Source organism: Hipposideros armiger, unplaced genomic scaffold, assembly GCF_001890085.2.
Source record: "Hipposideros armiger isolate ML-2016 unplaced genomic scaffold, ASM189008v1 scaffold_1159, whole genome shotgun sequence".
In the NCBI taxonomy this organism is placed as follows: Eukaryota; Metazoa; Chordata; class Mammalia; order Chiroptera; family Hipposideridae; genus Hipposideros; species Hipposideros armiger.
In genome coordinates, this window is record NW_017732509.1 from 452,229 (window position 1) to 468,520 (window position 16,292).

General features: G+C 36.2%; 1 protein-coding gene across 1 annotated transcript in view; it reads right to left on the bottom strand.

Annotated features, from left to right (window-relative positions):
- Positions 1-16,292, bottom strand: part of TXNRD3 (thioredoxin reductase 3) — a 34,168-nt gene that overhangs the window by 16,495 nt on the left and 1,381 nt on the right. The window contains exons 2-9 of the mRNA XM_019632668.1: positions 15,978-16,087; positions 14,163-14,267; positions 13,846-13,918; positions 12,151-12,270; positions 6,308-6,450; positions 4,602-4,717; positions 3,595-3,820; positions 2,330-2,422 (exon numbers count right to left, since the gene is read on the bottom strand). Coding sequence (XP_019488213.1) covers positions 2,330-2,422; positions 3,595-3,820; positions 4,602-4,717; positions 6,308-6,450; positions 12,151-12,270; positions 13,846-13,918; positions 14,163-14,267; positions 15,978-16,004 — 903 coding nt within the window. The 5' untranslated portion in view covers positions 16,005-16,087. The remainder of the gene's footprint in view (positions 1-2,329; positions 2,423-3,594; positions 3,821-4,601; positions 4,718-6,307; positions 6,451-12,150; positions 12,271-13,845; positions 13,919-14,162; positions 14,268-15,977; positions 16,088-16,292) is intronic.

Here is a 16,292-nt window from a genome sequence, read left to right on the forward strand (position 1 = left end):
AATATGAGAGCTTTCTAAACTCAAAGAAATGTTTTGTTACCTTCAAAGGAGTGTGGATTACAGAAACGTGCAATTGTCAAACTGATAGAACATCTAAGACCTGTGCATTTTGCTACATGTAAATTATATACCGCATTACAAAAATAAACAATTTACAAATTTAGATATTGTGAACAACTTTATACCAATATGTTTGTCTACTTAGATGAAACAGACTAATTCCTAAAAAATGTAACTACTCAAGAGTATCTAAAGAAAAATATAGAAAGCCTTAAAATTCCTTAGACTGTTAAAAAAAATGAATTAGTGTTCAAATCTCTCTCTCTCTCTCTCTCTCTCTCTCTCTAGACAGATAAATAAAAAATTCTAGACCCAGATAGTAGCATCAGTGAATTCTATCAAACATACAAAGAATGCTCTAATATTACATAAATGGTTTCGGAGAACAGAAAAAGAGGGAACATACTCCAAAACTTCTTTCATGAGCCAGAATAACTTTGATATCAAAATCTGAAAAGTTCAGTATGTGAAAGGAAATTATAAGCCAATATGATTCATGAATATAATGCAAAAATTCTTTTTTATTATTTTTATTTACTTATTTTTTTAATTGGGGAATTGGAGGAGGGGGACCAGCCAAGTTGTTTTCTTCAATCTTAGTTGTGGAGGGCGCCAGTCACCATCTGGCTGCCCATTGGCAGTTCGTGGCCTCTAAGATCAAGGTGCTCTGTTACAATCTTAGTTGCGAATGGGCGTAGCCATTATCCCATATGGGAGTCGAACCTGCAGCCTTGTTGTTATAAAAGCGCATGCTCTGTCCACTGAGCCATCTGGGCAGCAGCTCAGCTCAAGGTGCCGAGTACTGTCTTAGTTGCAGGCAGGTGTAGCCCACCATCTAACAGGCAGTCTTGTTATTAGGTGCACATGCTCTCACCAGCTGAGCCATCCTGCCAACTGTTGGCAGCTCAGCCACAGCTCAGCTCAGTTGCAGCATCACTGGTCCATGTGGCTATCAACCGGTGGCCCTGTTGCTCAGAGCTCGCACTCTTAAGCTAACTCTTAACCAACTGAGCCACTCAGCCAGCCCCAAAAATTCTTAATAAACAAATTCAACAATAGGGCCTTTACCAAGCTGGGTTTATACCAGGAATATAAAGCTGAATGACGATTAGAAAATCAATATAACTCAAGACATTAATAAATTAAAGAAAAAATATCTTGATCAACAACAGCTATGAAAGGAACATTGTTACAACTGAACTCATCCACTCATGATTTTTTTTGTTTTGTTTTTTTGGGTTTTTTTGAGAATTTTTGTAAAAATTTATTTGAGCCAAATTGATGATAATTGCCATGAAGCAAGATCTCAAAAGTTCCACTCATGATTTAAAAAGAAGGAAAACCCAAATAACTAAAAAACCCTTAGCAAACAAGAAACAAAAAAGAATTTCTTTAACTTGATTAAGAGTATCTACCAATACCCTACTGACAACATTATTCTTTAATGAAACACTGAAAGCTTTCCTTTGATATCGAGAACAAGACAAGAATGTCAGCCACGGCCATTTCTGGTTAACACTGTACTGGAGGGCTTGCTACTGCACTTATGCAAGAAAAAGAACTAACAAGGAAAACAGTGGAAAAGAGAAAACAAAATTGTTGTTGTCCACAAATAATACTACTGTGTACAAAGAAAATGCAAAATAATCTAAGGATAAATTATCAAAGAAGGGTTTTTTTGGTTTTATTATATAGGTTGGCTTTGTGGTCTCTACGTTGTTTCCTTATGTAACTAAAAGAAATCATGTATAAAAGAATCTATAAAACATAAATGTATAGTTTATGTTAAAACTATAAACTACAGTTTACAAAAGAAATGTTGGCATCCAAACATCATCAGTTTAAATTAGAACTGTTGCCTTCCAAAATAGTCCAGGGACTATTCAGACTTTTTGGAGATTTTATGTTGTTTATTTTTTGACAATGAAATATCTTTATTGTTGTTTTTTATTATAAGACAGAGTCAATGTTTATTGTAAAAATATTCAAATGCAGAAATGTGTATCTAATGCCCCTGAAGTAAGTACAGTCAGGTATATCTGCTTCCAGATTTTGTTCTATGCAGTTATACACACACATGTATTTGACCATAGTATTCTTCACGTACTACTATCAAATATCAACAGACCAACTACCTTCCATATTTTTTATATTCTTACAAAGAATCCAAAAAAATAAAAAATGTTAAGCCTGGTATAATTTTCCCATAAGCTTCACCTGTGCTAATTTGTGTGTTCAACCACTTACTGCTTATATAATAAAAACTTACTGTGTTATATACTCCTTCCATAGTTTCGGGTCCTTCAGTGGATTTTGCCACTACTTTCAGCTTTCCAGGTGGACCTTTCTCCAACTGTTGAACCTAGTTAGGATAAATAATGTAATGATTCTATCTAAAGGGGACAGAAAATAAATGGGTCATAGGGTATACACGTAAGTGGGTATGTGTACGTGTGTGTGTATAATACATGTGTATATGTATTTAGGGCTTTGGACTAAGTAGACATAGAGAAAAAAGAACTGTCACAAGATACATTTTGGAGGTAGAAATAAATTAATGGATTAGTTGGAGGTAGCATAAAAGGAAGAATGAAGGGATACTTTCTAGGTGTTGGCTCAATAAATTGTGTGGGCTGTAGTATCATTTACTGAGCACTGAGACAGGTCAGAAAGATTAGCAGGGGAATACATTTAGGTAGAAAACCAAGAGTTTTATTTTTGTCTTGTTAAATTTGAAATGCTTATGAGGAATTGAAGTGAAGATATCCAGTAGGCAGCTGTGCAAATCAGTGTGTTGTTCAGGAGAGATGCCTGAGCAATATATATAAATCTGAGAGCCATCAGCATTGAGATAACAAAATATGGACCTAAAGAAGACTGCCCAGGTAAAAAGGGCAGTGACCTGAAGAGGGACCAGGTACTCTGATATTTACAAGTTGAGTACATGTGGAACCATAGGCTGTGGGTCCGGAGAAGTTGAGAAAGGAGAGTGTTTCAAATGGAAAGAATGCTGCCAAAGGCCCAGCGAGATAAGGACAGAGATGTGACCATTGGCTTTGACAACAGGGAGTTTGCTACAAACCATGACAAGCAATTTCAAAGGAGTGGCATGAATGAAAGCAGCTGAGAATCGGTGGAAGTGGGAAATGAGGTAAAAAATGAATGGAAGTTTTCTTGTAAAGGGGAAAAGAAAAATGAGGATGCACCCAGAAAGGCAGAAAGGGGAGGGCGGGCTTATTTGTTTAAAGAGCAGAGACACTAAAGGGCATGACAGAGGGGGAAAGATGATGACGAGCTGAAGGTGGGAAATCCCTGAAAAGGTGGGAACGGTGAGAGAAGAAGGAACTGGGCTGAGAGGAGCAAGGACACCTCCATATCAGGAAGAAAAGACAGGGACAAAGGGGGCCAGTTTGTAGATATGGGATGGGAACACTATCTTTAAGGTTTCATACTGAATACAGACCAATTAAGAAGGGGTAAAATAAAAGGCTAAAGAGGGAATAAAAAGGAATTCCAAATGTCATTCAGACTCACCATTACTGGAATAAATTTTCTTAGGAACTTAATACCATGTTGTTCCATGTAGGAACCCACTTTCTCTGCCATTTCTTGATCAAAGCCACGAAGAAGGATTGAACGCACCATAACTGTGACATCTAAGCCAATGCCAGCAAGAAATCCTGCACATTCCAGAGCCACATAAGATGCACCAACTACTAACGTTTTGCCAGGGCAATAAGGCAGAGAAAAAAGGTCATCACTGAAAAAGAAAAATAACAAAAAGAACACCTAGGCAATAAAAATGAAATGGGTCATTTAGGTTTCAATATATAATGGTTTTTTTGTTGGCTAAATTGTATTTTGGGGCTTGAATGAAGAAACACTAAAAGAAATAGCCTTTTGTTGTTTGTAATAGTGTCTCCTGTGGAGTAAGAAGTATACTTCAGATTTTTCAAAATCAAATTAGTAGATCACAGCAAAGTTTTTTTTAAAAAAAACAACAGAAAATATTAGACTACAATATACGCGACAAGAAGAAATATTGTTTTTTGTGTGTGTATGTGTGTGTGTTCACCTGAACAACAGTGCAACGAAAATGTATTTCTTAATGTGCATCTGATTAAAAAAGTTTCAGAGTCATGTATTATGTTGCACATTGTCTTCTTTATGACCATCCAGGGAGGATTCCTATTAAATCTTAGTATAAGGAATAGCTATGATTCTCCTGATTATTATTATATAGACACTAAAACCTAAAGCTAATTGCATTAACTTCTTTGTTTTGGCATCTAGGAAGTTTAGAGCTAAATTCTCATAGCAATTACCTAGAAACACATAGCATATTTTTATGTATAAATTTGACCTTATTACTTACCTAAACTTATTTTCTCTTTGTTCCATTATGTTAACTACTTAGCTTCTAGAATTGCATATACCTTTATTCATCAATTCAAATCTTTGTGAAATAAGACAGGGAATAAATAAATAGGAACACATAAACATAATACAATTTACAGTTAAAATGGCCTATTTAATCTTACCTAGTAATACAGTATTCTTTGTCTCCTTGGATTCCTAAATACCGTGGCCTTTCACCTGTTGCTATGACAAATTTTGCAGCAGTATAACAAGTTTCCTGTCCTTTTCTATTGGTTGCCTTAAAAAAAGAAAAGTAAATTTCATTTTTCAATAAATACCACAGAATACCAGACAACATGGACAAACTAATTACTACCCTCTACGGAGCTTCCCATTAACAGGCATAGTATGCAGTGTGATAAGCACCACCACAGAAAACAGAAGTCTTTACAAAATAGTAACCAAAAGACCACAGTAGGGGTGGAATAGGGGACTGGAAAGCCTCAAGAATGGCTTCAAAGATGGTCACATTTCAAGTGGAGATAAGGAAAGTGAAAAGATTTGAGAGGAATGGAAACCTAAACAGAGAACAGTACATAAAAATGCACACAGGCCTGAAAGCAGCTGGTGTCTGGGAAACAGCAAGTGGCCAGAGTGACAGGAGAGGAGGATAGGTATCAGAGGTAAAGTCACACAGATTAGTGCCAAATGTAAAGACCCTTCTGTGCCATCATAAAACTCCAGGCTATGGAGAATCAATAATGGCTGTTCATTGTTTATTTTCAATTATACAAGTAAATCATAAATACATTTGCATTTTAAAAATTCAAAAAGCAATGAAGGTATTTAAACAAGGGGTGGTTTAAACAGGGACCTGCAATAGACCGAAAGTGCTGGCTGTGAAGGTGACATGGGAGGAACCTGAAGTTTCTTAGAAAGATCAGCTATTCAACCAACCGTGCAAGGCATTAGACAGTTTGAGGACTAAAACTGACTGATTTGTATTTCTACTATGTTTCATGTAGATGATACAATTCAAATCAGCCAGGCATAGTCTAAAGGGCAACTTTAATGGACCACCTCAAACCTTTCTAGAGACAACAAATGATTACAAACTACAGTAGTATCTTGGTTTGCAAGCATAATTCGTTCCAGAAACAAACTACTCGTATTGCAAGACATCACTTGTTTACCAAGTTAAAATGTGTTAGAAATGTTTGCTCGTCTTGCAGAACACTCGCAAACCAAGTTACTCACAATCCAAGGTTTTACTGTAACCTCAAATCCTGTCAAGGTCATCACACACTCTGCTACGAAAGCAGAGTACAAAAATGAACTAGAGCACACCTGAAACTAATTAAAAAAAAAAAAGAACTATTATACATGTTGAGGATATTTGATCTCTTTCATAACTCCAATTTAAAATTTTTGGGTTCATCAAAATGATCTCATTTTTCTTACATGTTGACCTTAAATACATAAACCTTACAAATACAAATTTATAAAATATACTAATTCTGATACTACTTTAATTAATGTTTCTATGAGTAATATATATGGAATTTTAGGTAATTTTAAAAAGGAATTAACAGGGCTAAAATTTTTATCTCTTTACTATTTAAACTTTGAACTATTTAAACATTTTCTCTTTTAAGATGGCAATGAAATCAAATGGCAAATAACTTTAAATTGAAAGTTCTTTAAAAGGCAATTTCTTCAATTTAGCCAATGTATGCAATCCACAAACAGTGGGAGAAATACATGTGCATGCACAGCCATACACGCAAAAGCACTAGCTATAGTCCTTAACATGCAATGTAGAATTTTAGTTCAAGGCAAGTACAAGCAGTAGCAAGGAAAAGAAATTGACAAAATATTCAAACAGTACCTTTATTTTATGATGTTCGACAAATTCTCCATAGGAATTTACATAGGCCACAGCCTTCTCCCTCAAAGACAGCCTGTAGTTCCAATTTAGAGAGCCAATGTGGTTCTGAATTGCTTCTGTCATGGTCTCCCAGTTGTGCTTCACTGAAAATAAATAACCAGGGTGAAGGCATTCTATATTAGAGGTTCCCAAACATCAGGACCCCCTGGGAATCATGTCAAAATATACAGATCCTGAGACCCACCTCAAATCTATGCAATCAGGAGCAGGACCTCAGAACCTGTAGTTAAAAAGCTCACCCAGGAGATTTCAATATGGCAAGTCTATGGACTGGCATTATGGAATCACTTGCTTTACTATTTTATTAATCTGTTTAGTCCTGCAACAGTATCATGATTCTAAATACTGACAGGAAAAGTCACTCTTTATACTTTCTCAAAGATTGCATAGCTATCCTCAGACGTTTCAATAGGAACATTAGAATAATCTGTCAAGTTCTAAAAGGAAAAAAAATTTATCAATATTTTTTTTCCTGGACTTAGATAAAATTTACAAATTAATTTTGAAATAATGTCTTTATTTATTTGGAGAAATCCCCTCCAAAATCAGAGTATATTTTTTGTTATGCTTTTATATTCTTTTCTTATCCCTGGGGTGCCAAAAAAATATATACACATTTTTTTTGTTTGTTTGTTTTTTTAGCTGAGCCATCCTGCCACCTGTTGGCAGCTCATTTCAGGCCAGGAATTGAACCACTGTTGCTCAGAGCTCGCACTCTTGAGTGAGCTCTTAACCAACTGAGCCACTCGGCCGGTCCTTATACACATTTTAAGAGACATTATCTATGTATTACTTTTGAAGTTGAATTGAATTATAGTAGCAATGTGTAGTATGATATTCACTCAAAAGATGGCATTAATCAAATGAATTTGGTGTCACCTTGGGACAGGCAGGACAGTAAAAAATATGGCGGAAGCATGGTTGTCGTTGGAGGATTGCAAGACTTTTTGAAGTGTTATTTGAAATTTGAGAATGTTGTGGAAGTACAACGACAATGGAGATGTAAGTCTGCAACAGAACTTCCAATATGTTTAACAACTGCACACATTCGTGATAAGTTTGAGACGCATGGTACTGAGTGAAGAAACTGAAATGGCATGCGCAGTGATACAAGTGGACACTTTAGTCAACGTTGCTCAAGCAGTAGTTTGCTGTAATTAGAAGTGTCTGAACACTTTGAGCACCTCTTGTAATTGCAGAAGTCAAACGTGACTTGTATTCATCTTTTGTTAGCAGTATATATTGAGTATTACCATTTTAATCCAGTTTTTTCCTTTCTTAAAATGTGTGTACATTATTTTGGCAACCTCTGTATATTTTGTACACTCCTAGTTAAATTTATTCCAAGTTATTCTATCATTTTTGTTGCAATTTTCCACTATATACTTAACATTATTGCTGATATGTAAGAAAGCTATTTATTTTTGCATTTTGAGCAACTTACTGAACATTTATGAGCAATTTACTGAATTCTTATTAGTTCTAATATTTTTAGTTCAATCTCTTGCACATTCTAGGTATGCTGTATATATACAACATACTATACAATTCATACTATAAATACATACATATACAGTTCATACTATACACATACATATATACAATTCACACTATAAATTTACAATATCTTTTTCTTCCTCCTTTTCAAATATGCACTTTTCTTTCCTATTCTTCCTTTTGTGCCTTGGTTAGAAGCACCAAAACAATGTAGATATTAGTAATGAAAGTGTCTTAGTCTTGACTTTAATGCAAAGGCCTCAAGCTCTTTTCCATTAAATATCTGCTTCTGACTTTTCTTCATCATGTAAAGGAAGTGTCCATTTCTTTGCTTATTTTACTAATGATTTTATTTATTCCTAGTATGATTTCCTAATGTCGACTCAAGCTTGCATCCCCAGAATGAACCCTCATAAGTCACAGAGCATTCTTTTAGTACACTGCTAGACAGGATTTGCTAATGTTTTTTTCTAGAATTTTGGCACCTCTATGGGCTATAGTTTTCTATTTTTATACTATTTTTCTGTATCATCATGTCAGCCTCAAAAAAAAATAATAATCCTCTCCCATCTTTTTCTAAGTTCGATATAGTTTAAATTACAAAGTATCTGTTCTTGAAGATCTAAGAAAATTTACTTGTAAATCTATGGTGTCTTGGGGAATGGGTTCTTTTTAGACAATGTTTCAATGTTTTCTCTAATTATTCAAGTCAATTCTGGTCACTTATTATTTTCTTAGAAGATATTCCTTTTCATCGAGATATTTAAAATTCTTACCATTACTCAATTTGTTTTATCTCTTATCTGTAGTTGTATTTCTGTTCTCATACCTAATGCTGCATATTTGTATGAATTTTCTCTCCTTATTTCCTTGACTGGACTTGCCAAAGGACTACTTTATTTGTATTTTCAAATATACTCTTTATCACTTCTATTGGGTTGTTGGAAAAGTCACGACGTATTTTGTCTATGTTTTTCAAAGGTCATTTATTTATATAAAGAATGAAGATCAATCAATAATATATTGCTCGTTTTGTTCAATAACCTTTTGCCATCTTTTAGTGAGCTTCATAATTCCTTGTACATAGAAGGACCTGTCTTTATTTGCGAAAAACTGAACAAGGTGCTGATTTACAGCCTCATCTGAATGGAATGTTATACCACGCAAGGAGTTTTGAAGAGAGCGAAACAAGTGGAAGTCTGACGGCACAAGGTCAGGCGAGTATGGTGGGTATGGCAACACATCCCATCCAAGCTCCAATAATTTTTGACAGGTGATCAAACTTGTGTGTGGTCTCGCATTGTTGTGATGGAACACAACTCCTTTACAATTAACAAGCTCTGGACGTTTCTGGATAATGGATTTGTTCAAGCTGTCCAATTGCCGACAGTACACATTTGAACTGATTGTTTGGTTCCTTGGCAGGAGCTCGAAAAACATGATACCTTTAAAATCCCACCACACTGAGAGCATAACCTTCCTCTGATGAATATCTTTTTTCGATGTTTTAAGCGATTCATCAGGTCAGGACCAAGACCGTTTGTGCACCACATTTTTGTAAACAATCCACTTCTCATCACCAGTTATCAGTTGCTTCAAAAAAGGTACATTTTCCTTGTATTTAATGAGCATATTGCAGATGTTTATACGCGTTGTCAAATGAACTTCTTTGAGACCAGCTTCTTCAGATGGTCATGAACGCTTGAATGATGGATGTTCAATGTTTCTGCAATCTCTTGTGTCATGTAACGTGGGTTTGACTCGATCAATGCCTTTATTTTGTCGTCATCAACCTCGGTGGACCTCCCTGACCGAGGAGTGTCGTTGAGATCAAAATCACCTGCACAGAATTTTGTGAGCCATCACTGGCACTGACCTTCTTGTAGAGCATTGTCACCATTAACTTTATGCAACTTTTCACAAGCTTGATGCACATTCTTTCTTTTATAGAAGACAGTAAAATATGGCAAAAATGCAGTTTGGTCTTCCATCTTCAACTTGTCGTAAAATCTCCCAAAATCAACCAAATCAGTCAATTTTTTTTTTAGAAGAAAGCTAGAACTGTCAGCTGTCAAATGACATAGCAATAACATAGATGCAAATGACTCTAGTACTTCCAAAAATGAACTAGTATCATCTGTCGCAAACATGCGTCATGACTTTTCCAACAACCCAATATTTTGGGGAAGGTATTCACTCGTTAATTCCAAAATTTTATTTGTTTTGGTTGTTGTTTTTGCCGTGTAGTCTACCTATTTGACATTAACTGCCATTGCTTTGCTTTGCATTTCCCTGATATCTTTTTTACCTATTAAAATATTTCCCATCTATTTAAAAATTCCTATATTTTCAACAATTATCTCTTTTGGTTTTAGGTGTGTGTCTTTTGTAAACAGCATGTGAAAGAATTTTGCTATTTACTTGACCTGATAATCTGACCCATTCAGCTTTATTCTAATATGTAAAAGACTGCTCTTATGTGGGGTATCTTATTTTCTGTTGTTTTATTTGTTTTAAGTTGTAGTTTCATGCTGTTTCGTTGTATATTTTCCTCTTCCCTTTCTTTTACTTGGAAGTTCTACATTCAATTTCGAATCTGGAGATTATGTATACATTTTTAATTTATTTTAATATATATGTGTCTATCAACATTAAGAATGAAAGTATCTAGAACATCTTCCCTAACAAGATTTCAGCATGCTTTTACTTCTTTTCTCTTGCCTCTTAGATCTGTTGACTGTTCTTGGTCATTCACTGAACCTATGCCTAAAAATTTCTAAGCCCCAATTTCCATGTGATAACTAACTAGGTATTTCTTAGTATAGCACCTCAAAATTAACTTAGAAGTATTTTGTATGTGGGGAACTTTGAGGAATCTAAAATTTTACCCACTCAAGGAAATTAGAAATTATTTGGAAATATTAAGCACTTTAGAGTTCAAGATCATCAACTGGCTCCTCAGGGGAGGTAACATGGAGTGAGCATACACCCTGCTGTCTCCTTCCTGAAAGTGTGGAGCAGTCACAGTGTGAGGCAGTGGGCACAAGCAAGGGTGCACATGTCAAGAAGTCATCATGGTCGGTGTAGAGGCCTGACCACTGCACTGTACATCTGAAGCTGCCGTTGAATAATATTATATGTTACATTAAAACTCCACATGTTATTTTGATAATACAAGATCATCATTCCACATCTAACCTGTCAATTCTGTGGCTTAACTCCTCTCCAGTCAACTTCACAGTCTTTGTCCAGGCCTCACTTCTCCTCCGGGTCATGCAACAGCATTCCACCTCACTTCTTTGTCTTTGGACTTGACCACTCCCCTCCCACCTCCAGCCTTCTAAGTTCCTTGGTGCCATCAGAGGGATCCAGAATCCAAACTGTGATCACTTCTCGGCCTTTTGGCTAAAATCAAGTGCAGAATCCAAACTGTGGTTCATACTCCTCTCCTGCTGAAACTGCTCAACAGCTCTTGCTGCCTTTGGGTAAATTTTAACTCCTCAAAATGTGATTTAAGAACCTTCGTGACCTGCTTACCTCTCTAATCTCATTTTTCCCAACATCCCTCTCCCATTCTTCACTTCAGTCACTCACTATTCCCCAGGTACTCCATGTTTTCTCGCATCTCCATAGTTTGGGTCCAGCTGCTTCCTGTTGTAAATGTCCTACTTCAAGATGCAGCTCAAGGGTCATCTCCCCCTACCTCTGACCCTCGAGGCTACATTAAGTGCCCCTCAAGTCGATGCTCAAAACAGCACCATGAATTATAGTGGCTTCTCTTCTCTTCTCTTTCAACAGACTGTGTGCTGCATAAGGGCAGGAACTATATTTTCACATACCTATAGCCTCAGAGCCTAATCAGTAAAAGTTTATTGGATGAATTTGTTTTCCATTTTTCACTAATCAAAGACATACATACATAACACTTGATAAAACAATATTATCAAAATAATGGAAAAAATCCAAATAATGACTCTTGCAATTCTATTTTCTTTATACTTGAAAGAAATCTGAAAATAGGAATTATTATCTCTCACAGCCTACTAAGGGTTTGGAATGGTATAGCAGCAACAATTCCCTTCTAGGCAGTAATGCCCATGAGAGCAGGGCCAGGTTTAAATGATCACCTTTGAGTCCCCTGTGCGTGACTGACACATAGGAAGTTCATAATCAGTGTTTATTAATAATGTTCAAACTCAGCTATACAAATTTAAATGGCAAGTCTTTTTCTAGGAAACTAATTCTTTCTTTTCTCCCAATCTATATTTTTATATACCATTACCCACCTTGTTGATTATACTCCCAGCCAAATTTCCTTGAGTCACTTAATGCCTGCCCCAAAAGGGCAGCTTGATGCATCAGTTTCTTAGGAACACAGCCTACATTTACACAAGTACCGCCAAGACCTGAGAAAGAAAATAACAGTTTTAATGTTTCGTGTGTGTGTTTGCATTTGTGTGTGTGTGAATGTGTGTATGTGGTTTTACACATGTGCAGAGTGGGTGTTATTAAAAACATGTGGAAATGACTAACTCTAATGGTTGTGGGGTCAACATCATACTCTACAATAGCACACAAATTATTAAACCAAACTTTTTAACCAAGGGTTCGTGAAGGAGGCCCACGGATAAGCAAAAATATGAATGCATATTTGAACAGTTTTCTGGAGACAGAGTCCAAAACTTTCATTTGAGTCTGACCTACAAAGGGATCATAACTGTATCAGATTAATTAGATAGATACAACATCAAGGGCCAGCACGCCAGCTTCCAGCTTTTACTGTTTGTAACTCTGACTCCTCTGAGTCAACAGTAGGTCCACTGCAAGGTAAATTAGCTTTACTAATATGAAATTCTAGGCTAAAATTTTTTGACTAGGTTTGAATTTTTAAAAATAATTTTCATATTTTGTGAGGGTTCCAGCAGGAAACAGATGACACCCTCAAGCTGCGTAACTAAGGAGATTTTACAGGGAAATGATTATCGGGGTATGGGCAAAAGAGCAAGGAGGGATAGAAGAGTAGTAACAACTAAGTAACAGTGGACCCATCACCAACCCCACACGAAGGGGCAAGCACACTGAGTAGGCGCCACAGCCCAAAGCGGGGTGGCCATGATAGGGGTTGTGGCCTTCCATAGGGAGATAGAGTCAGCCAGCAGGAACCAGCAAGGTGTGAGACAGGGAAACGAAGACACCCATCTCCATTCTTCTCCCTCCTGTTCTCCTCCCATTACCCCAACTGGCCAAGCCCAACCAGAAGCCAGAAGGCAAGGCTACCAGTTCATCAGACTTCTGGGGCATAGAGCAGGGTAGAGACAATGGAGAACAGATTTCAAGCATAAACAGAAAATATCCAGCACAAAATCTATGTGTTCTATTTTATAGTGAAAAGAACATATTGGGTTGTCTGAAAAGTCATCATGCATTTTTGCAACGAAAACCAGAAAACAATACATCATGACTTTTCCGACAACCCAATGGAAAGGTGGGTATTCTCGTCTACAGCAAAGTCACAGGGCTGGACGCTCACTATGCACTTTATTATAAACTGACCTGGAATGATCACACACACACTAATTCGACTGGCCATCATCCAGTCATAAAAGTCCATTATGAAATCAATGCAGAAACAAAGAAAAATGTTAACTTAAGTGAGCATGAAACAGTATACATGGCAAACACAACTATGTGAAAATATTACAGCATATGTGCAAAAATTATTATGGCAGAAGTGTTGGAATACTAGGCTCCTGGAATTTTTTTTGCAAAATCTTCCTTAATTATTTATATATTATCTTTCAAAATCAGCACTTGTTAAATATGCAATCTTAGGCCAGTTACTTCACCTCACTGAGTCTCAGTTTCCTCATATATGAAACAGACTAGTTATACCTCCAGAGATTGTTGTGAGGATTAAATGAGATTAAACAAAGCAAAAAATATATGTAAAGAGCAGAGAACAACAAAGAAGAACAGCTTACCCCAGGATGTGCCCTGAGGTGATGGGACCACAAAGTCTAGCACCATAACTTTCTTTCCCAAAATAGCAGCTTCCTACAATAAAAAAAAAAAAAATCCACAAATAAAGATCTTTTCATTTCCCTAATACTCCCCCAATTTTTCTTTTCCCTAAATAAAAAGGCTGTGCTTGTATCATAACAGTCTTTTCTCTTTATTCAATCAGCTAATTACAATAAAAACTTAGACTGTAACATCAACATTGTTTTTTTTTAAATAGCAGAAGAAATTCTTATGGCTATCACCAGGGAAACTATCTTCAAGTTTCATTTTTTCATACCTGAGCACATGCAAGGCCACCAGAACCGCCACCAATGACAATGAGGTCATAATCATATGCTGAATCTTCCTGAAGAAGCTTCTGTAATAAACCACTCTGATGTGCCTATGGTTTAATGAAAGGAGAGAGTACAGTATGACTTGTTTTAAAACTGTTTCTTTGTACCCCATGTTTAATCAGCATGGATTTCTTTTATAAATATCTTAGAAACAATCTATAATTCATGTAAATCAGAATTATAAATTTATCTGAATGGTATTAAAATAAGGTCCTACTAGTTAGACCATATATCAAAGTACATATGTTTGTTTGTTATCTCCTGATTGCTAGGCATGTGTCAAATGACCCAAAGGCCATGGCTTTATATCTATGTCAGATGAGGTCCTTTACCTTGGTCTAATCATTGAACTATTATAACCAAGTGCAATAAAATAGCCAAGTACCATTTTTCAAGATCCTCTGCCTTCTGTGCACCTGTGCTAGGCTTCCTTCTGAAAACAATTCTTACGCATCATCAATAGGACATGCACTTCGCAGTTTTTCATGGTTTTTCATAAACGAACCTAAATTTTGTAGCTTATTGATAAATTTCCTATACAACACAAACATTTTGCTTTTTCTTTCAATGGTCATGAGCCTGATTCTATGCTACATTCTCTTGTTCACCTGGCCCTTGCAATCAGAAGTAGCTTAGAGGTTCAATGTGATTTAGCAACAGTTTTCCTTACGCAAAGTCAGTTGCTCAATCCAATTATGTTGGATTTAGAAATGCCATGCTGGAACCAGCTCATCCTGGGAAGCACAATGGAAAGCGCTATGAAACTACAGGAATCCAAAGATGCCACGTGGCCCCCTGAAGGATGGGTGCCCACGGATGCTTTCAGCACATTCTAAAAGGAGTCCTTTGGCCCTCTTACTTTTAGATGGCCCCCTTACTTCTCTCTAAGGAGAGAACTCTGTCTCCTAAGTGTCTGCCATCCAAGAAAACACCTTTCAGGCTTGAAATAGAGTGGAAATCTCTGCATCTCCAGATTCATCCTCAGACATCATTTTCTAGGTTAAGGCTTGCAAGACCAGCACTCCTGAAGGTGTTTAGGGATGACGATTAAGGTACTGACCACCATGTGAATTGAGTTATAACTCTGAGGATTAATAAAACAGTCTGTTCTAAATAATGATGCTGATCATAAATTAACATACAATGCAGATAATCTTTTCCCCCAAGAAAAATATGATTCTTAATTAAAATTTCAAATATAAGTATTTAATCAATCACTGATTACTACCATTTGCATACATACATAAAAGATACAAGAGCAGAATTTTTAAAAAAGTAATTAGTTATAAAACAAGGACCTTATTTAATAAACATCAATTTTTATCTATCACTACTTAACTGAATGACTCCTACTTATTTCTGCATTCTAAGAATCAAGAAAATCCAAGGCGATGGACCTTTGCACAGCTCCCAGGGTTAGCAGCCTTGGCAGGAACTCTACTTACCCTAGCCAAAAATGCTAGTGTTGGCCTCATTTTACTAAACTGTAAAGAGGGAACGGCCCTTGTTTCTCTCCCCATCAGGAGGAAGAGATCACCAAGGTCTCCAAGGTGGCCCGCCTGGTTGTCTGGCAACCTCAAACAAAATCTTTCTCTTAGTTTCTAAAGAGCTAATTTCCATCAAAGTAATCAAGATGATCTGCTTTTCCATTTTGCAACTTCCAAAAGACAAATGAACTCCTAAAAACCATTTTACTCCATTAAATATTTTTAAAAACAAAATGAACAGACTTAAAGAACACATAATACCATTATTACCTGAAAAGTTCGATCACATCCACCCATGTGTACTTTATTCACAAAAATATTGGGTACAGTTATCTGATTAGTGATCTCTGACAGCACTTCTTGAACATTGGCCCCATCATCTAAGGAATAAAGGTAAAAAGAATTAATGCCAACAATGATGGTTCTAAAAGTAAAAATTTGAACTGTTTCACTAAATATATGTCTTATTTTATATCTTATAAACACACAATATATCCATGAGACATTTATAATTCAAATATCATTATATTCTTGGTAATGTCTCAAATAATTTTTAAAAAACCAAAAATGCATAACATATGACAT